Genomic DNA, 23,752 nt, shown 5'->3' on the forward strand with positions numbered 1-23,752 from the left:
TGTCTTCAAACGTTTTTGTTCAAAATCAACTTCCCTGTGGAGAAACAGATGGGATTTTTCCTTTTTCTAACCCAACTGTTGCACTCTATAATGAAGAGATGTTAGTCTTTCCATATCAGGAGGTGATGCAGACATCAGGACTTTAGAATAAGTCAAATTAGCATAACTAGCATAATATGCTCAACCCAATACAACACACACTCCTCATTTCAACCAATCACAGATTCAGAGTAGTCATCCAATTAATTCACAAGCTGACATCATCTCAAAACATTAGCTAAGCTACAAAGACTAAAGCTCAATCATAACTGTGTCACTCCATGCCATAATGTAGATTAAACATTTCTCAAATCCACAAATCCAAAGCAAAAGTGCACAAGGTCACTCCCGACAAAGCAACTTGGGGTTAGATCTACCAGGCCCTACACACAACTAGTTAGCATTTTTAGTCGCTTCATACACATGCATTCAACCGCTGACCTGTGATATCGCACAGAGGCAGGTAATACTTTAATTCCCGCCTTTTCCAGCTTCCTCATTTTCTTAAGCTCTGCCTCCTCAAGCTCTACCCCTTTCTCATCCGCCCAGGTGAAATTTTTCTGGAGCGCAAGGCTGCGAGATTCGACAGCCCCCTCTTTTAATACTTCTACATGCTCTTGTCTGTGGGGAGCAATGGGAATTTCACAGCTCTCACCAACACGCAGATAATACAGAATGAAACCAACAAACTCTGACAGATGAAAACAGATGATGATGCTTGAGTGTACTGATTTTTGTTTAGATGTATGATGTGTCTCAGCCACATTGAGGGATTTCCAGCAACCACCTGAGAAACCAAACAAACCAAACAGTTACTGTTTATCATGGCAGGTGTGATTACCTGAGAGGTCTTTCTCCTACAGGAGATGTTGAGTTGCTCAGGCTCCTCCAGTCTTCCTCTCTCTCGCTCCTCCTCTTCCTCAGGGGTGCAGGAATGTAGTTGGTTTGGTTGCTTTTGTTCGGCAGATACTGATTAAAGGGAAGAGCTGCGCGAGGCTCTTTGTAGGACACGCGACGGGCAGACATGTCATCCTTGCGCACGTCTGGCAACTTCCTTTGACCAGCGTGCCCTTCAGAGTCTGTCAGAATGACGTATTGAAAAAAAAGAATCATGCTTTGTTTTTATCATTTTTACTTATTGTTATTCATTCTTGTCTAAATGTATTGGCATTTGGTATTAGTATTACATATTTTTAGGTATTTACAGACAGAACCATCATTCATATTTCATCCATTGCGTGTTGGGTTTCTTACCGCCATCTGACCACCATCCAAATCAGGGCCGACATGATTGAAAGCTTAGTACATGTATTTGAGTGTAAATATATTTAAGCTTGTCTAAACATATTACATCAGGATTAGCAACAGAATATTACATGCATTTATTTGATGCAGTCTTTGCTCACATCGACATGCCAAAAGCTTCTTGCCCTAGTACTTCCACACAGTCTGTCATAGAGCAATGACATTAAAGGAATTCAGATACTTGAAATAAGTGAAGTATTATACTATGAATATTAGATTTTTATTCTAATTGTATAAATGTCATACTAAGTTAAAGGATGCAAGTTGCAACACATTTTTTCTTTAGTAAATAGTTGTATGTCTGGCATTGCATTAATCAGCAAGAGTCATCTTATTATTCCTTCATTTTCACATTAATAATCTAATATTGCAGAGCCTAATAAAGCTGTCAAGTGTTTTTTTTAATTTATTTCATTTTATTATAAAATGAAAAAAAATATTATTTTATTATTTTATTTAATATTATAATTATTATTAATATTGTTATTTTTAAAGCCATGTCAGAAGCAATGACTATATTTACGGCCAAAACAATTCATCTGCATAATTCAAACAATTAAATCAATATATTTTCAAAATATTGTTTACAATAATTTGACAATTTTGTCTTAAAAAGTCAAAATACAACAACAACAAAAAGCAATAACGATTATATAGTCTTTCAACTTACTATATGACAAATATTCTAAAATTATTTCAGGAGAAACCTTTTTAAAAATGTCCATTAATGTATTTTCTTTATTTTCTTTTATGTTATTTTCACCTTAATCATAAATGAACTTGTTGACTTTAATAAAAACATTGTTTGACACAGCAATTAACAAGAACAGTTAAAAATTCATATGCATAAAATCATACACACACAGAAATATAATTTATGGCTTAGAAGCTTCTTGAGCTTTAATGTTTTTTTTTTCGGTCCCTGGTTTTAGTCCATCCATGTCTGGACTCAGTAATCAGATGCAGCTCATATAGAGCCTCTCTCACACACTCAGCACACAGATGAGTGTGTGAATGTCTGTCCAGTCCAACAGCTGCACTCTTGCACACACACTGCACATATGTGGGAATGTATTAATCCTTTCATTGAGTCCAGAGTTCCTGATTGTGTGCTGAGTGTATTTTTACCCACAGCTGCTCTTTTCATGGAAGTAAGTGTTTGTGTGTGTGTGTGTGTGTGTGTGTGTGTGTGTGTGTGTGTGTGTGTGTGTGTGTGTGTGTGTGCATAAGAAATAGGGATCATGTAAAAAAGGTTTATATTTTCAGTGCAATGACAATTCAGTGTCACATACAGTAAAAATAATATATATATATACACACTGCCATCAAATAAGTATCTTATGCTCACCAAGGCTGCATTTATTTGATAAAAAATACAGTAAGATTATGTGATGTATTATTTCACAATTATAGACAATATTTCATGACTACTGACTTAACTAGCATGATGACAAATGAAAATAAATAGAAGAGAAGGTCATACCATCACTGTTGCAGCGAATGACTGTGTCTGGTGAGGGTGTGTTCTGTGATCGTGAGCCAAACGAGTCGAGACTGTCAAACGAATCTTCACGACCGTGCCTCGGAGGAGACAGCGAATCAGAACGCTCCGATTCCCAGCTGTCGATGTAACCGCTGTCCCTTATACTGCGCTTAGGGGACTCTAATTCTTCACTTACACACTCCTGCACACAAACACCAAATAGAAAAAAAGAATTCAAAACATAAAAGCTTATGAATTATTTAATTTATCAAGCTGCTTCAAAGGTTTAGTGTTCTTGGTAAAAGTTGATTTACCTTTCGCATCATGGAAAGAAGCCCCTCAAACTCTTTCAGGTCGAGTGTGGGGCCGTTATACATTGCACAGCTGTTAGCAGCTTTACCAAGCCAGTATATGGTTATGAGCACCTAATCATTCAAGAAACACGGGAGAGAATAAAAACATAAATAAATCAGCAAAAATGTAAATCAAACACTAATTGACATATAAAGTTTAAAAAACAGTTCAGTTTACTTACATTCTTCAGCTTTCTACTACAGTCAGAGCCCCTACAAAGAGAGAGAGAGAGAGAGAGAGAGAGAGAGAGAGAGAGAGCTGTTCTTCCATCTAATCAACAGAGATATAATATCGTTCAAAACTTTGGGGTCGGTAAGATTGGTCTCTTATGCTCGCACACCCAGGCTGCATTTATTTGGTTAGAAATGCAGCAAAAACAGTAATATTGTGAAAGACTGTTACAGTTTAAAATTTCTCTTTTCTATTTTAATTTTCAGCATCATTACTCCAGTCTTCAGTGTCACATGATCCTTCAGAAGTCATTCTAAAATGCATAATTGGTGCTCAAAAAACATTTCGGATAATTGTCAATGTAGAAATCAGTTGTGCTGCTTAGTACTTTTTCTAGAAACTGTGATAAAAAAAATTCAGGATCCTTAAATAAAAAGAAAGTTTAAAAGAACAGCATTTATTTGAAATATACTTTTTGTAACAATATAAGTCTTTGTCAACGTAAACTCACTTTTGCTCGAGTAATAAACCCTTGCTGAATGTTACATCTTAAAATTGTAAACATCTTGTATCTCCTTGAAGGTGGATTAACCAAGATTCTCCCAAAAACTGTTGGCTAAGCTTATATTTTCATTAAACAATTAAAATAAACAATTAAATAAAAATGTAGCTTCTTAAGCTAAAACTTCTTTAAATCTACGCTCTCAGAACAAGATGAGCAGCTGTGAATAACTGAAAGGCCAGATCTTCTAGAGCCACCAAAATAACTTATGATTCATCCCATTCATTTTTCTGCAAATAATCAGTCTCTCTGTTCACACATACACAAGCGCACACATACGTTAAGTTCGCTCGTATCGATGTATCCTGCAGGTCTCCAGGATCGAACAGCTGTGATCCCTTCAATCCCAGCTCTTCGCATCCTCTCAGAAACATGGTCAGATTATCCTGATGAGAGGAAAGACACATATTATGCACCTGCTGCCCGCTGTGTGTGACAATTACAGGCAATGTGTGATGAGCTGCATGTTATCAAAACAAGCATCTAAAGATATGCAAAAAATGCTGTGATGTAAAAAAAAAACTTTTTGTATCTAATTAAAGTTCTGAAAACATTGCTTTTGAGCTATAACTTTAATTCTGCTATTAGCGGCTGTATGTATCAGATATCTTGATGGCACAAACATAAAATAGCTACCACACACACAGATACACACACAAATTGGGACAGTCCTGGATTTGTTCCGAGACAGCAGTGCTGAGACTGGCCTGACACAAACAGGCACAGAACAACACAAACACACACTAACCACACTCACCAGTCCTGCAATGGGTGCTGGAAGTCTGTTGATCTTTTTCACAAGGCCTGGTTTGATTGAACTCAGCAACCTAATAAGTCACATGATGAGAGAAAGAGAGAGACATTGCTAAATATGTTGGAACCATAATATATTGATTGACCCATAACATCATCTCATTTTTGTGATTTATTTCCATTTTTGTTTTCTTCGTTGTTTCCTTCTTTTTTTAATTTTTCATTCATCACAGTTTGGACCCAAAAATGAAGAAAAAAAATGATTTGTTTAAAATAAATAAATAAATCACTACTGGTCACAAATTTGGGGTCAGCAAGATATATTAAAGAAATGGCGCAAATAAAGAAATGAATACTTCCATTAATTGCATTAAATTCAACAACCTATTGACGGCGCAGACTTACACTGTTGCAATGTAAGTTTTTTATCAATGTATCATGGTTTTCAACACTGATAATAATCAGAAATGTTTCTTGAGCAGCAAATCAGCACATTATAATGATTTCTGAAGGATCATGTGACACTGAAGACTGGAGTCATGATGCTGAAAATACATCTTTGCATCACAGGAATACATTTTTATATATAAAAATTGTACAGGAATAAACTGTAAAAAATAAATGGATCCTTGGTGAGCATAGAAGACCCCAAACTTTTGAATGGTAGTGATCAGAATTAGGCTTTTATTTGTCCTCTTTAACACAAAAAAATCCTAAATGAAAATGATGTGTGCATGTGTGGAAAACTCACTCGCAGAGCAGAATGCCGTTCTCCAGGCCGCTTCTGAAATCCTTATCACCAAAACTTCTTCCTGTCACTGCCTGTCAAGCAAACAGAAAAGCAAAAGCATTATCAGTAAGAAAAATAACTGAAAATGTATTAAAGAAGAGGTAAGAGAGTACTAATGTGACTGAAGCAGTTTGAATGTAGTCTAATGATTTCAGTGACCAATGTCCCCTTCTAAAGCTACAGTTTTACAGTATGATTTGTGTCTAAATGCAAACCAAACAAATGCTTTCTATTTGTTAAGGCAGTATTTAAAGCTCAACTCTTCATGTTTTAATCTGTTATGATATTTCCTTTTTATAATATGTATGTGTGCTCACACATCTAATGCTCTTTATAAGTTTAAAAACTAAATAAGACAACAAGAGTTTGCTTATGAAACAGCTACTCTTCTTTCATACAAAAATCTGGTAGTTATTAGGCTAATACTTAACACATTAAAAAGGCACAATGAGTCTGTTTGTGTGTGTGTGTGTGTGTGTGTGTGTGTGTGGGTCCAAATATATAAATATGTATGTATGTACGTACGTATAACTATGTATATATGTGTGCTTTTCTGTAAGTGTGAGTGATTATATACAGTAAACTACAGTAGTGTGTGTGTGCATTTAACATGCACAAGTACGAAACTATTATTACATAACCTGTCCTTACTTAACACGTTTAAACAAGCGTGTATGTGTAAGAAAAAGGCTCTCTATTGCCAAGAGGCCAAGTACATGACCAAGTAGTTGAGATTAACAAAGATTAGTTTCATTAATGCAAAGCACTTTGGAATGAATACAAAACCTGCAAGCACACACACAATTACCCATAAACATGTTACCCCCTAAACCGTTACACAGAGTTTGTCTCAGAGCAGGAAACAGCTGACCTGTACATCAGTACGAGGTCACTCATTGTCCATTGTCCTTCAACTGCTGCTAAGAAAGGAAGTCACACAATACTTTTAAAGGAAGTTCACCAAAAATTGCTAATTTGCTGAAAATGTACTCACCCTCAGGTCATCCAAGATGAGTTTGTTTCCTCATCGGAACAGATTTAGAGAAATTTAGCATCGCATCACTATCCTATGCAGTGAATGGGTGCCATCAGAATAAGAGTCCAAACAGATGATAAAAACATCACAATAATCCACAAGTAATCCACACCACTCCAGCTCATCAATAAACATATTGTGAAGTGAAAAACTGTGTGTTTGTAATAAACGAATCCATCATTAAGATGCTTAAGCTTTAAACAATTGCTTCTGGGCAACACACATGTCCATAAAACATAAAAATGCTTCCTCTAGTGGAAAAAGTCCATCTCCCGTTACATGGCAAAATCTACCAATATTAGTTTAGAACTTGACTGTTTTCGCTTGTAAATATACTTTGATCTATGCATAATTCTTTCCTGAATCCGAAGAGACATCTTTTTTTACTGGAGTAAGCAATAGTATGGATATTGGACATTAAGAGTGGAATCAACAGTTCAAAGTTAAAAACTTGATGGATTTATTACAAATATACTCCTTTCACAAGATTGTAACTGTTGGACTGGAGTCATGTGGATAACTTGTGGATTATTGTGATGTTTTTATCAGCTGTTTGGACTCTCATTCTGACGGCACCCATTCACTGCACAGGATACATTGGTGCGCAAGTGACATAATGCTACATTTCTCAAAATCCGTTCCTTTGGAAAAATAAATTCTTCTAGATTTTCGATGGCTTAAAGGTTAGTAAACTTTCAGCAAATTTTCTTTTTTTTTTTTAAGAACACCTGTCTTAAAAAAAAACAGGCTCAGTCAGGGGGTTTGTGCTCCTCTGGCCAGACAAAACTCTAGGGACCGGACAGACATTGTGTACACCACTACTGAAATCATTCTGCAAGTCGGAGCCTTACACACTGAAATAATTTGGTTATTCATCATTCATTTTCCACACAACCCGGTCATCCTTGGCTTACCCAGGCTACAGGACCATAATCTACAAATCTCTTGGCGTAAGAAACAGATCATGCCCAACTGCTTGTCTAAATGCCAACTCAGCCACACATATACCTTCAGAGTATTGCGATCTGCTTGAAGCCTTTAGTAAAACCAAAGCTTCAAAACTACCCCCGCAAGGACCCATTGACTGTGCCATAGAACTGCTACCTGGCACCATGCAGCACAGAGGAAGAATCTTTCCCTTTCCCATTGAAAACATATATTGAAGAAGAGCTAGCCAAGGGTTTCATTCATCCATCCACTTCACCGAGAGCAGATTCTTCTTCAGGGGTAAGAAGGATGGTGGCCATTGTCCTTGTATTGATTATCGAGGCTTAAATGAAATGATGTTCAATTTCCGATATCCATTGCCCCTGGTTCCAGCAGTATTGAAGCAGCTCAGAACTGCAAAGTTTTCAACAAGCTAGATCTGGATCTAGATCAGGCTGTCCAATAGTCCATCCATGCATGTTCCAGTCCTTCATAAACAACATATTCAGAGAGACTTTGAACCAGTGCCTAATCATATACATTGATGACACCTTGATCTACTCTAACACTTTAGAGAAGCACGTCAAGCAGGTCCAGGTGCTTTTAAAGCGTCTCACCGAACACCAACTGTATGCTAAGGCAGAAAAATGTGAATTCCATCAAGCTTTAATCTCCATTCTTGGTTACATCATCAGTCCTAAAGGGGTGTCTATAGGCAAGAGCAAAGTACAAGCGGTTCTCAAGTGGCCTCAGTGAAGGAACTACAATGTTTCTTGGGATTTGCTAGCTTTTATAGAAGATCTATCAGGAACTTCAGCTCTGTCATAGCTCCACTCACCTCAATGGTAAAGGGAGGGAATACTAACCTTCGCTGGTCTACTGGTGCTTTTCAAGCTTTCAAAGGATTGAAGAACCGCTTCACCTCGGCACCCATTCTGCATCATCCTGACCCTAACATACCTTTTGCGGTAGAAGTAGATGCATCTAACACCGGCATTGGCACCATTCTCTCCCAACGTCATGGTAATCCTCCTAAGCTTTTCCCATGTGACTACTTCTCTCGCAAACTCTCAGCCGCTGAACAGACCTATGATGTAGCCAATCGAGAGCTCCTTGCCATGAAAGCGGCATTTGAAGAATGGTGTCACTGGCTGGAGGGGGAAAGGCATCCATTTCTGGCATTAACAGATGTAGCAAATTAGCTCAAAAGGGAAAAAGGGATTTACAATTATTTATAATTGATTACAATTATTTAAGCTATATCGGCTGCCAGTAGTAACTAGTAGAATCAATATTACCATCAACTAATCAGTTCATCCCACCGACATTCAGAATAATTTGATATCAGCTCTAAGAAATTATATTTTCATGGCCATAGAAAATAACTTTCTTACAGAACTAGTGCAATAGAGCATGTAACAAGATAAGGAATTGTTAAAGGGACATCTACAAGCAGTGACAGAATTAGAAACTTAGAATTAGAATTAGAAATAAAAACTGTGCACAAAAGTTTTATTAACTAAACACTAACACATAACTAGTCTAAACTAACAAACATAAAATCACACATACATGGGGGAAAGGGATAATGCGACTGAATGAATGAAACCATTAGAGAAACAGGGAATAGAGCTTTGAAAAGGAGTCAGTAAATCACCCGAATTAAACCATCAGCGCCATTTTACAACGGAGTCTACATCTTATACTAAACCTGTGTTTTGTTTAGTTAAACATACGATACTTTAATAGCCTTGGCTGTTGAATGAACATCCTGATGCAGTCTCAGGTGAAAGTCTTGATGGTTTGAAGGTGTTGTAATTGCGATCACATTATTTCTGGGTTTGAAGAGTGATAAACTCCAAAGATGTCTGACTCAGTGGTGGTCGGGGGAGTTTTGCATCACAAATGGAAAGTGAAGACATAACTGTAGTATGACTGTAGACTCACAACAAGCCCCGGGACTTGGTAAGTCCCACACGAGCAGCAACCAGAAGAGCAGCAGAAGATGATGAGAGAGGGAGGGAGGTCACTGATGTAGTGTCCTTTTAACTTCTGTGGAGGTCACGCCTCCAGGGGGTCACTGAGCCAATGGTAACCAACTTTCGGAGGGAATTTTTACAACTCTTTGTCTTTGAGCATGGTATTTTGCATATGCAACTGGATTGGGTGCTGGTCCAAAACTATTAAAGATTCTTAGAACACTGATATATTGCATAGGTATCAACATATAATATGCACTATTATTTAGATCATCAAAATCAGGGGTGCCCAAACTCGGTCCTTGAGAGCCAATGTCCTGCAGAGTTTAGCTCCAACCTGCCTCAACACATCTGTCTGGAGGTTTCTAGTATGCTTAGTAAGAGCTTGATTAGCTGGTTCAGGTGTGTCTAATTGGGGATGGATCTAAACTCTGCATGACACCAGCCCTCTGGGACCGAGTTTGGGCACCCCTGATCAAAATACATTTAATCCCACTCCAGATGCAGCTTCTGTTTTTCTTGCAGTGGAAAGGTGTTGATTCTGACTTCATTTGAATGATTACAACACTACAGTTTCTTGTTATTCTAACTGAATTCATTGGAACAATGTAAGAATTTTATGTGAAAGATGACACATTTAATAAGGTTAGGGGGGGACGGATCATTTATAAACATAGTGGGAAATGACATCCGTTTTGATAAATACAGCAACTCATTTTCAGTTAACTGTTATTTCTACCGCTTTCCAGTCACAGAGCACTTTATTTTGAGAGTTGTTTAAGTGAAAGAACATCTGTAACTTTTTGCACTGAAAATTTTTTTGTTTGTATATGCTGTTAATAATAGTTCTTAGAAATAAAATCAGAATCAACAGAAACCGGTATTGGTAGGTCACACTTAAAAAAAAAATAATTGAAATCAGCCAAATTGCAATAGGTGCATCTCTAATTATTGGATTGACTATATTTTTAATCAAATAAATGCATAAAAGATATTTCTTTTAAAACATTACAACTTTTAAACAGCAGTTTTATACCCAATTTTATGCTGAAGAAAAAAGTTAATTATACAGGGAAAACAATATTCTACAAAAACTCAAACATAGCAATTATAGTGCACTATATAGGGAATGAGATGTGATTTAGGACAAAGCTACTCATAGTGATTTTCACACATGCAGACACATTCACTCTCTCAGAATCACACACTATCTTCATTAGATGAGTACACACATACACACACACACACACACACACACATAAATTAGAGGCAAGCTGTTTTTCAGACAAATGTTCATCTGCCTGCACCAACATACTCAATATTACTGTGGCCCAGAGTCAGAAGTTAATTCCTGAAAGTGAAGAAATCACTTCAACTACTCGATAACTCAGCTATATGAAACAGCTTTTACGGTACATTAACATCTACCATAACTGTAGTACAATCTGTAACTATTATATAAGCTGTAGTTATAATTAACTACATCTTATATAATAACTACTCTTTCTGATTCTGATTCTGATTAACTGAAAGTGCCATTTTGAAACTGATATCATTTTCAGAGTTGTTAAGGTACATTTTTGTAAGATTTCAAACATCCTAACAAACAAAAAACATGTTTTATTTTTAATAAATGGACAATATAATGTTAACGGTGTTGACATGACCTGGGGACAATTTTTAAGTTTATTTTCCCCTTATCATAAAACACTGTCAACTAAAATCTAAAGATAAATGTCTTATAAACTGAAATGTGCCTTGAGAAGCAAATATTGCTCTTAATACTGTGAAGGCTATATGACAGTCCTGCCTTCACATACTGGCCTAATTCATTCATATAGAGAGATAAGACATAATAGAGTGAAAGAGCTGATTGCTGGCAACATTTTTAGGAATAAACAAAAAAGCTTCTGGTGGCAGACAAGCAGTTCTGTTACCTTTAAGCTAAGCTCACAAACACCCAACCACCCACCCACCCACACACACATACACACACACACACACACACACACACACACACACACACACACACACACACACACACACACACACACACACACACACACACACATACACTTACACCTGCTGGTGACAGTCCAGTCAACATTCCCACAGTAACAGCTCCCCTACAGTGCAGTTGTGTAAGAGGCTACATTTCACCTTAAGATGCCATTCACCAGATCCAAGAAAACAGTGAGCTGCTCAAGGCAGCCTCCCATTAGCTGACTCAAAGTTATAGCTCACTTGCCAGCAGTTTTTGCTGAAATCAAGCTCTCTTCTGTTAGTCTGTCACACTCACATATTACCATGCTTTATTTTGGCAACAAGTCAATCTAATTCTCACTAAGAAAAAAACTAAAAACAAAACAGAGCTACCAGACTAACAGAAGCTATTGTATTGCACTGAAGTCAGTAACTAGCTCTGCCACCTCAATGTATATGATTATATATTTTCCTCTTATCATATTATGTGTATCCAGTGAAGAAAACTTTGTGACATGGCTTTGTGTGTTTTTTTGGGGAAAAAAACTTTGTCTCTGAATTTCTGTTAACTAAAAAATCTAAAAACTAATATTTTTTGGTAATTGAAATAAAATATTTAAACGGAATAATTTAAAATAAAACTGAATTTAAATTCTAGATTAATTTTTTTTTATTTGAGAAAAAAGTAGTAAAATTACAAAAACAAAAATTAATTATACAAATATTTAAAAAACTTAAAATATTAAAAGTAGGTTTTGGTTATTGAAATAAAGCTAAAATCAAATATTAGACTAATTAAACTTTGAAATAATTTATTTTATTTCTAAATTAATTATAGAACTATTTAAAAAAAATACCATGAAGGCATGACTACTACACTAAAAATGTAACTATAAATAAAATACAAACTGAAAATATAAAACTGAAAGGTAAATCAAAATATCAACAAATACAAATATGTGTGTGTGTATATTTTTTTTTAAATAAAATATTGTGTGTTGTGGTGTTGTGATTCACCTTGTTTCCGGTTGGTTTTGTTCGTGGCTTATAATGCATTATGAAAGACTTTTAAAAATCCCTAAGGAGAAAAATTAACATGTGACTTCCGGAACAAGCAAAATGTACATAAAAAGACAATGTTTGACAATCTGCCCCATGACATCATCTTTAAAGGCCGACAAAAATAGCAGTATATGGGTGCTATTCCTGCTTATAATCACCTAAGCAACAGCCTCAGCAGCAGGAAGCAGGGGCTACTCTCAGTGAGGCAGAAACAGACAGGGGATGATGTCTCTCAGGATGTACCGTCTTAAAATACATCTGAAAATAGGCCACCTGACTAGGGCTGTTTGAAATAGACAACTCCAGCTCATCCGTCCAGACAAGAGCACACACAAGATTAAACAGCAAACTCTCTTACCACTAGAGGAAAATTAAAAGCTGTAAAAGAACAACAGATATTACATGGGCAAAATCGGATTTAACAATGATATGCTCATCTCTCCATTTGTTCATTGGAATGCCACTCTCATCACAATTTGAAATGATAATTTAATTGAAAATTATAATTTAACAATGTGCAAAATGTTCAAAAGTGCTACTAAAAAACCTAAAAACATAATACTATCGGAATAAAAACACAAATATCTCATACTTCATATGCAATTGACTGCTTTTTATTGCTTTCCATCAAACTGTTTGCAACCGAGAATCCATAAATAAGAGCATAAATATTAATTGGGTCACAAATACATAGCACAGTAATCTTCTGAGTCCATCCTCCAACAGTTCAACATTAAAAGTATCTTGATGGATTTGTTTTTTACAAACATGCAGCTTTTGGCTTTACAGTATATAAAGTATTAAAAAGAACTGGACAGCTGTAGGTATCCTAAATTTAGATTGACAGAATTTGGGTGATGGGAGCATTTTAAAATAACCAAGCAAATGACATGTGAGTGTGGGACGGGGGCAGAGGCACCGAGGGGGCCGAGCACACACAGGAAGGCACAGTGTGTATTAATAAGAGAAAATGCATTGTTTCAAATTCATTCCTAAATGTATTCTGTTCTGTAGGAATAATTATTCACGAAAGTATGTGTTGGGACCGTTTAGTCAAAAGAAATGGATTCTATCAAGCATCCCACAACCACAGGGTAACCATAGTTTCAACCAAAACACCACAGTTTCTGCAATGATTGTAACTAGGTCTACAGAAAAACATTACATTCATTCTAGCTGGGCAAAAACCTTCCATATATTTTTGGATGACAGTTGTGGTGAAAAACCAAGTTACCACAGTTTTATTATAGGAGCAATAACTGTAGTAACTATGATATTTTTGGCAGAAACTATGGTTAGCAAAGCACAATTCTGTAACAGTAACAGGAAACACAGCTCAGAACATCATATTAAACCATATTTCATTCTGGTACAAGCTTATCAGTTCCAACCTTTTTTTTAGCATAGTATTCATGTTCAATTTTTTTTTAAATGTGTTCAAAGAACAGTAGAGATTTCTTTAAGAATCAATGTATATTTCGCAATTTATTTAATGAAACGGAGCAGAGATATTATCTGACGGCATTTTGCATGGTTTTAGTAAAGACAAAATGTCTTATTTGGGTTGTGGGCCAAGAAAGTTTAATAGCTCTTGATTTACCGCACCCATCGGGAATATTTTCAGTGTAAGATACTTTCTGCTGCTCTGTATTATTCTCAGAGTTTACTCTCCTCTGTTGTCAGATGTGTGTGTGCCTGTGTTTCTATGTCAGCCACGAGTTCATTCACATGTTAATAATCACTCTGCTAATTGGTTTATGATATTCAACCTCAAGACTGGCTGAAGTACTTGAAAATGCATGCAGATTAATATACACAAGCAACAATAATAGTGATAACATAACATCTAGTTAACAATTTAATTGAGGTTCAACAAATAAAAAACAGAAGCAATATGGATAAACAAATGATAAAGCTTGGCTTATTGAATATCAGATCCCTTTCTACGAAAACACTTTTTGTAAATAATATGATCACTGATCATAATATAGATGTACTCTGTTTGACAGAAACCTGGCTAAAACCTGATGATTACATTATTTTAAATGAGTCCACCCCCCAAGATTACTGTTATAAACATGAGCCACGTCTAAAAGGCAAAGGTGGAGGTGTTGCTTCAATTTATAACAACGTTTTCAGGATTTCTCAGAGGGCAGGCTACAAGTATAACTCGTTTGAAGTAATGGTACTTCATATAACATTATCCAAAGAAACAAATGTTAATGATAAATCCCCTGTTATGTTTGTACTGGCTACTGTATACAGGCCACCAGGGCACCATACAGACTTTATTAAAGAGTTTGGTGATTTTACATCTGAGTTAGTTCTGGCTGCAGATAAAGTTTTAATAGTTGGTGATTTTAATATCCATGTTGATAATGAAAACGATGCATTGGGATCAGCATTTATAGACATTCTGAACTCTATTGGTGTTAGACAACACGTTTCAGGACCTACTCATTGTCGAAATCATACTCTAGATTTAATACTGTCACATGGAATTGATGTTGATGGTGTTGAAATTATTCAGCCAAGTGATGATATCTCAGATCATTATTTAGTTCTTTGCAAAATTCATATAGCCAAAATTGTAAATTCTACTTCTTGTTACAAGTATGGAAGAACCATCATTTCTAACACAAAAGACTGCTTTTTAAGTTATCTTCCTGATGTATCCAAATTCCTTAGCATATCCAAAACCTCAGAACAACTTGATGATGTAACAGAAACTATGGACTCTCTCTTTTCTAGCACTTTAAATAAAGTTGCTCCTTTACGCTTAAGGAAGGTTAAGGAAAACAGTTTGACACCATGGTATAATGAGCATACTCGCACCCTAAAGAGAGCAGCCCGAAAAATGGAGCGCAGCTGGAGGAAAACAAAACTAGAGGTATTTCGTATTGCTTGGCGGGAAAGTAACATATCCTACAGAAAAGCATTAAAAACTGCTAGATCCGATTACTTTTCTTCTCTTTTAGAAGAAAACAAACATAACCCCAGGTATTTATTCAATACAGTGGCTAAATTAACGAAAAATAAAGCCTCAACAGGTGTTGACATTTCCCAACACCACAGCAGTAATGACTTTATGAACTACTTTACTTCTAAAATCGATACTATTAGAGATAAAATTGCAACCATTCAGCCGTCAGCTACAGTATCACATCAGACAGTGCACTATAGACCCCCTGAGGAACAGTTCCACTCATTCTCTACCATAGGAGAGGAAGAATTGTATAAACTTGTTAAATCATCTAAACCAACAACATGTATGTTAGACCCTATACCATCTAAGCTCCTGAAAGAGGTGCTTCCAGAAGTCATAGATCCTCTTCTGACTATTATTAATTCCTCATTGTCATTAGGACATGTCCCCAAAACCTTCAAACTGGCTGTTATTAAGCCTCTCATCAAAAAACCACAACTTGACCCCAAAGAACTAGTTAATTATAGACCAATCTCGAATCTCCCTTTTCTGTCCAAGATACTAGAAAAGGTGGTATCCACACAATTATATTCCTTCTTAGAGAAAAATGGTATATGTGAGGATTTCCAGTCAGGATTTAGACCGTATCATAGTACTGAGACTGCTCTTCTTAGAGTTACAAATGATCTGCTCTTATCATCTGATCGTGGGTGTATCTCTCTATTAGTTTTATTGGATCTTAGTGCTGCGTTTGACACAATTGACCACAACATTCTTTTGCATAGACTTGAATACTTTGTTGGCATCAGTGGAAGTGCATTAGCATGGTTTAAATCGTACTTATATGACCGCCATCAGTTCGTAGCAGTGAATGAAGATGTATCCTATCGATCACAAGTGCAGTATGGAGTACCTCAAGGCTCAGTACTAGGGCCGCTACTCTTCACGCTTTATATGTTACCCTTGGGAGATATCATCAGGAAACATGGTGTTAGCTTTCACTGTTATGCTGATGATACTCAGCTCTATATTTCTTCGCAGCCCGGTGAAACACACCAATTTGAAAAACTAATGGATTGCATAGTCGATATAAAAAACTGGATGACGAGTAATTTCTTACTGCTAAATTCTGAAAAAACAGAGGTGTTAATTATAGGACCTAAAAACTCTGCTTGTAATAACCTAGAACATTGTCTAAGACTTGATGGTTGCTCTGTCAATTCTTCGTCATCAGTTAGGAACCTAGGTGTGCTACTTGATCGCAATCTTTCCTTAGAAAGCCACGTTTCTAGCATTTGTAAAACTGCATCTTTCCATCTCAAAAATATATCTAAATTACGGCCTATGCTCTCAATGTCAAATGCAGAAATGTTAATCCATGCATTTATGACCTCAAGGTTAGATTATTGTAATGCTTTATTGGGTGGTTGTTCTGCACGCTTAGTAAACAAACTACAGCTAGTCCAAAATGCAGCAGCAAGAGTTCTTACTAGAACCAGGAAGTATGACCATATTAGCCCGGTCCTGTCAACACTGCACTGGCTCCCTATCAAGCATCGCATAGATTTTAAAATATTGCTTATTACTTATAAAGCCCTGAATGGTTTAGCACCTCAGTATTTGAATGAGCTCCTTTTACATTATAATCCTCTACGTCCGCTACGTTCTCAAAACTCAGGCAATTTGATAATACCTAGAATATCAAAATCAACTGCAGGCGGCAGATCCTTTTCCTATTTGGCGCCCAAACTCTGGAATAACCTACCTAACATTGTTCGGGAGGCAGACACACTCTTGCAGTTTAAATCTAGATTAAAGACCCATCTCTTTAACCTGGCATACACATAACATACTAATATGCTTTTATTATCCAAATCCGTTAAAGGATTTTTAGGCTGCATTAATTAGGTAAACCGGAACCGGAAACACTTCCCATAACAACCTATGTACTTGCTACATCATTAGAAGAATGGCATCTACGCTAATATTTGTCTGTTTCTCTCTTGTTCCGAGGTCACCGTGGCCACCAGATCCAGTCTGTGTCCAGATCAGAGGGTCACTGCAGTCACCCGGATCCAGTACGTATCCAGACCAGATGCTGGATCAGCACCTAGAAAGGACCTCTACATCCCTGAAAGACAGCGGAGACCAGGACAACTAGAGCCCCAGATACAGATCCCCTGTAAAGACCTTGTCTCAGAGGAGCACCAGGACAAGACCACAGGAAACAGATGATTCTTCTGCACAATCTGACTTTGCTGCAGCCTGGAATTGAACTACTGGTTTCGTCTGGTCAGAGGAGAACTGGCCCCCCAACTGAGCCTGGTTTCTCCCAAGGTTTTTTTCTCCATTCTGTCACCGATGGAGTTTCGGTTCCTTGCCGCTGTCGCCTCTGGCTTGCTTAGTTGGGGACACTTCATCTACAGCGATATCGTTGACTTGATTGCAAATAAATGGACAGACACTATTTAACTGAACAGAGATGACATAACTGAATCCAATGATGAACTGCCTTTAACTATCATCTTTGCATTATTGACACTGTTTTCCTAATGAATGTTGTTCAGTTGCTTTGACGCAATGTATTTTGTTTAAAGCGCTATATAAATAAAGGTGACATTGACATTGACATTGACAAAGATAACTTCTGGTGTTTCCATGAAGAACCTTTAACATCCATGGAATCTTTATAGTGGAAAAGGTTTCTAAACTGAAATCTAACTGTAAAAGTTTTTTTTGGAGTGTTAGTGAAAATATTCTGAAAGTGGGACTGATAGTTTTCCTTCATTTATTAGCTCTTATTTATTGAAGAAAGGCAAACAAACCACATATACAGTTTGTGTTATTACCGTAAATGTGTGGATTGAAAGGCCTTTAAGTATGTGCATCGCACTGTTTTCTTCGGTTGGCCTTGTATCCAATGATTAACATTGTTACAGCTAAATTTGGGGTTTGCATTGAGGTCTGAAACAGTGTTGAATTCAAATGGATCATGCAGGGCATGACTCTGATTCATGCAGCGCTGTTCAATTCGGTCAACAAACCCATATTCCAGTGGCTTGTGCCGCACTGTTCACAGGCCGTGCAGAAATTAGATTTGTGCTGCATGGTTTAGTTGGAAAGCCCTGTTTTGTTTTATTTGCTGTCTGGCGTTTCCCATACATGACTGAAAATTTCAGCGCACAAACAAAGACCTGGGCCAACACGACCGCTGACAATATGTAGCCATAGCGACAGAAAAAACAAATGCGTTTGCATGTGCATTTTGAGGTCAGAGGTCAAAACTGTGACATTGTCTGCTGCCTGAATTTGGAATAGCATACTAGTCATACTATTTCTACCATAACTTTATATATCTCTTCGTCTCTCCTAATATAGTGCAGCACCGAATTAACAAAGTTATGCTGAACGTCTATGGATACTTGGAGATTATTCCCTGACCAGGAAAAGCTTTTCCAAGATGAGTAAAAGCAGTGTTACATAACACTGCGTTTAAATGATTGCAAAATACCTCAAGATTGTGAGTGTGGCCTCTCAAGGGTGGGTGGTGAAGCTGGAGGGATTTTGATACATAAGCTACGAGACTCATTTACACAACATGAACAGTTGTGTTGTGTGGTATAAGACGAGAGCATTAGATGAATGTGTCTTCATCAAAAGCTAATCAGAGACCGGAAACAATCGTTTGAGGTAACACTTTTTTACAAGTTCACAAGACGAGTTGTGACTGAAATGGTTGTGAAAGTGTCAAAAATTAAAAATGTGCAACAATAATTTCAAATCTATTAACATTTTGTCGTGCACAATAGCGTTTCCTGCACACAATAATGAACATAACACAAGCTGTGATGCATGGGTCACAAACAACTGACATATAAATCAATTCAGATTCATACAGATCAGAGTCAAAAAGATTCCCGAAACCGCTTCAAACCCGTTAGCAGTTTGAATTAGACTTGGTTTATACACTTACATAAGCCCCGAGTTTTGGTGTATGAATAAATTCATAATGCTGTTCTTATTGTATGATGTATGAAACAGACTAATTTTTATTATTGATTAAAAATACAGTAAAACCCGTAATATCGTGAAATATTTTTACAATTTAAAATGACCATTTTATATTGTAATACATTGTAAAATGTAATTCATTCCTATGATGCAAAGCTGAATTTTCAGCATCATTAGTGACACAAGATCCTTCAGAAATCATTCTGTTATGCTAATTTTCTGCTTAAGAAACATTTATCACTATTATCAATGTTGAAGTCAGTTGTGCTGCTTCATATTTTTGTGGTATCTGCCATAGCTTTTTCTGGATTTTTTGATGAACAGAATCTTTGAGCTATGCAATCGAAAAAGCTCTTCAAAACAACCACCTTTATTGATAAATTCAAAGCTTTATCCACCAATAAAATTACTTGGTTCCACTTGGCCCATCACTATAAAAGTGATGTCATATGATGAAGGCAGTACAGTTGCGTTACGAACGGAGTCATAGTACATGTTGCTAATAATGCTGCATGGCACACAGAACTGATGCTAAACGATAGATTGGAGTAGATCTTAGTCCCAGAAACAATTGGACAAGCTCATTTGGATTTAAGTGTGTCTTAGTGGTCCCCCTGAATACTTGAAAGCAAACCACGGCCAATGGCATCACAGAGAGCTCATATTCAGGCTGTGATTGTGATTCTTGAGAGGACTGTATTGAATGAATGTGAATTGTGTAGACAGCCTGTGTCTGTCTCACTGTGTAAGCTGTATAATTTAATCCCTACGCATGTGTGTGTGACCGCACAGCTGTGACAGCTGGCTTTATGAGGTCATATGACAGAGCCATCTGTTCTCAAATGTACCAGCTCTTTCACTTAGACACACACACATTTGACCTCATACCCTTGATCTGCCACATAGATGCTCTAAATGCTCTCAAAAGTGGACCATTAGTTAAAGTGCATTTAACAGGACACATACATGGTCTCTGTTGTGAGTCTATGGCAGTAGTGGTCAAATGGTAGGACTGAAAGAAACAGGCAGAGAAAGAGAGAAGTGCTCTGGAACCCGATCGTCTCTTGACATGTGATAGGCCAAGGCAGAGAAAGACTGTGTGTAATGTGATGTGGTTGCTGCTGTCCGTCTCTAGCCACTGACAGATGCACTGGGAGTGTTTCCTCAAACCATTTCCGTACAATGTCCCGTGGCCCGTCCAGCACAAACCTATGAGCCCGGAGAGAGGAACTACTAAACAAAGACCGCAGGACATACGATACTCTGTCTAAAAACAATCCAAATATACAGATTTTTTTTTTTTTTTACAAATTATTTATAAATTATGAACAAAAACTTAGGGGGGCTGCGTACAGATTTTAAAATTTTATAAGTAGATAAGTAAGTACAGGTAGTAAATTGTCACCTGGTACACCAAAATAATTCATGATTTGAAATAATATTAATAATAAATTATTTCAACTTGAAAACTTTTAATACCATTGAAATTAATAATTCATCATTTAGTTGGAAATTTAGTGAACAAGTTAGAAATTTAATAATTCAGTTCACCTTTATCAACATATAAATTAATAATTCATGATTGGCAATAATAATAATAGTAAATAACACACTTGTTACTGTAAATATATGAAAACTTCATTTTTGATTACTTATATGCATTGCTAAGAACTTAATTTTGGAGAACTTTAAAGGCGTTTTTATCAATATTTAGATTTTTTTTTGCACCCTCAGATTCCAGATTTTCAAATAGTTGCATCTCTGCCAAAAATTGTCCTGTCCTAACAAACCACACATCAATGGAAAGCTTATTTATTCAGCCTTCAGATGATGTATAAATCTCAATGTTGAAAAATTGACACTTAAGACTGGTTTTGTGGTCCAGGGTCACATATTGTCCATCGCCATGCATTCTAAATATTGACATGTACCCCATCTCAGCTGAGCACTCGAGGGCAGCTCAGTCTGGGGATGTGTCTCATGAGAGCTCCTTGTATCTTTGTACTGCAGTCTGCTGTTCACACTTCTGTCTGCCATATGCTTTGGTCTGTAATGTTCTAGCTCTTTCAGTGACTCATTTAGGAAAAAGCATTTTTAGCAGGAGTCCGAAGAAGCATGTCTCTCTCTGTGCCAATTCAGTTAAAACTATTTGCGAGCAGCAGGGGGCTGGGCTATTTCAGCATGTCTATTTATACTAATGAGCTCCTGCCTGTGTCACTGACATGCCACAGAAACACACAGACAGAAAGAAGGACAGATAAATGGAGATACAGTAATGCAGAAAAAATATGAATTGATTATGGCATGGCATACAGAGCATAAATCCCATGCAACTTCATCTTTTATACTATTCTAACTAGGCAAGGCCTTGCATAATCTAACTAAATAACAATATACTAATACTGGCTGTAAGTGGGCTGTTATGTAAAAGTACCATATGTATATTATTATAAGGAAATACAGATTTTCAGAGTCGCTTAATGGGGACTTTTACTTAACCATATAATATCTCACCTTATATTATTAATCTATATTAAGTATACTTGACCCTTGAATCAATTAATTGAAATAAATAGCTACTCAATTACTGATACCTTTAAAATCAAATAATATATAACATCATAGTAGCTGTTAATAATTTATGATGCACTGAGAGACAATCAATACTCTGCTAGAATACATTTAATATATTAATATATACAGATATAGGACTAAAACAAAGTACAATGCAATATCCGATTTAAAAAATCTACATTTGCAGTGCATTATATTTGCAACTTCATCTTTTATACTAATCTAACTTGCATATTCCAAATAAATAATAGTATACTAAGTGGGTCACTATGTAAAAAGTTTGAAGGGCCATATGTATATTATCATAAGGAAGTACCGATAAATAAATAGAAATGGGATTGATAGAAACTAAATATTTCCCAAATAATATTTCAGACATGAAAAATATTTTAACATTATAAATCTGGTCTCTACACAAGAAATTGTTCACAAAAATCTGGGGTCCATGGCATCTGAAATATTAATAAAACCCCTTATCTAATGCACAAGAGTGAACCTGAAATCTAGATCAGTGACGTGAGGATTCTCCCTATCCAATCCACGAACTATAAAATAGGTCATAATATTAATACCAAGACCTACATCTCAAACCTTTAACATCTCTGGGGATGAAATATTCCTACATTCACGTGTCACACTAGACAGTGAATCAGGTCAAATGAAACGAAGGTCGAATAACTACTGTATATGCGACAAATGCTCCGTAAACAAACTGTTTGACTGAGCTTGCCTTGTGCGCTGCCCTGACCACTGGCCTCAAAGGGAAAGGGGCGTGTTCTGAAGGACAAGGGGGCGTGTCTCCTGGCTTCCACAACAACTGGAATCTCTTAGCAGAAGGGGGCGTGTCCCCTCGCAGACTAATATGAGTGCATCCTTCTGTTTCTGCACGTCTTCAAAATGAGCTATATTTTGTTTGGAAAAGCATTCACTCCATTAGCGATCTGCATTCTTAAATCTAGCAGCAAATTTAAATAGGCTGTCATGTGAGTGAAAAAAATATCGGTGAGCGATCAAAGCCGCTAGTCCGATTACAGCGGCCGAATCCGGCGCACATGATCCCCGCGCTGCTGTAACCAAAGACGCTCCACACGCTCACAACAGGTGACGGTGCAATATTTATAAGCTGTTCAGAGCATAATGTAACCTTTTTATATTAGTGCCAGAACAGACATTAAAATGACGCGAAAGAAATGTTTACTTCCAGCTCTGTGAGCATGCATGGACGGCCAACTCACCTCGATCCATTTTTGAGCCTCTCGAAAGGCTGGTTCTGGCGTAGCGTCAGCAGACTCAGCTTGATCCAGCTGGGCACTTGAAGCCGAATCGTCTCCGGGACTGGCCATTTCCAAAAAAAATAACAAGAAAGCCTAGATGAGATATCCAGCGCTCCGCGAACAGACAGAACTGCGTGTTTTCTTGAGATCATTCGCTATTGCAGGGGGCACGTATGCGGAGCTCGAGCGTTCACCGCGCAACACACTGCGGTTCTCCAGCGCAGCAGCACTGCAGATGAACCACGCGCGATGCAATACGAGTCCGACCTCCGCTGCTAAAAATATAAGCCACAAAATACACCAGAGTTCTTCGTTCAGCCAATGCGTAGCCCGCGAGCGCATCAGCCTCCCTTTCTCTCTTCTCCTAAAGAACGGGAGACTGGTTTGGCATGCGCGCGAGCGCGGGGAAAAGGAATTTAACGAGAACAATCGTGCAGTTCCGTTACCGCTCCAGTTACGACCAGACATCTATCTTTCTCTCGCTCGTTCTCTATATTATGTTTTATATTATATGCATTTTATT

The 23,752-nt window shown here is 37.1% G+C and overlaps 1 protein-coding gene across 1 annotated transcript in view; it reads right to left on the minus strand.

Moving 5' to 3' along the window:
- LOC132142115 (uncharacterized) overlaps positions 1-23,552 on the minus strand; it is a 46,525-nt gene extending 22,973 nt beyond the window's left edge. Inside the window, exons 1-9 of the mRNA XM_059551752.1 lie at positions 23,191-23,552; positions 5,419-5,489; positions 4,672-4,741; positions 4,194-4,300; positions 3,363-3,393; positions 3,142-3,252; positions 2,828-3,029; positions 881-1,118; positions 481-660 (exon numbers count right to left, since the gene is read on the minus strand). Coding sequence (XP_059407735.1) covers positions 481-660; positions 881-1,118; positions 2,828-3,029; positions 3,142-3,252; positions 3,363-3,393; positions 4,194-4,300; positions 4,672-4,741; positions 5,419-5,489; positions 23,191-23,298 — 1,118 coding nt within the window. The 5' untranslated portion in view covers positions 23,299-23,552. The remainder of the gene's footprint in view (positions 1-480; positions 661-880; positions 1,119-2,827; positions 3,030-3,141; positions 3,253-3,362; positions 3,394-4,193; positions 4,301-4,671; positions 4,742-5,418; positions 5,490-23,190) is intronic.
- Positions 23,553-23,752: the final 200 nt, after the last annotated feature.

The sequence above is a fragment of the Carassius carassius genome, chromosome 6 (genome assembly GCF_963082965.1).
Source record: "Carassius carassius chromosome 6, fCarCar2.1, whole genome shotgun sequence".
NCBI lineage: Eukaryota > Metazoa > Chordata > Actinopteri > Cypriniformes > Cyprinidae > Carassius > Carassius carassius.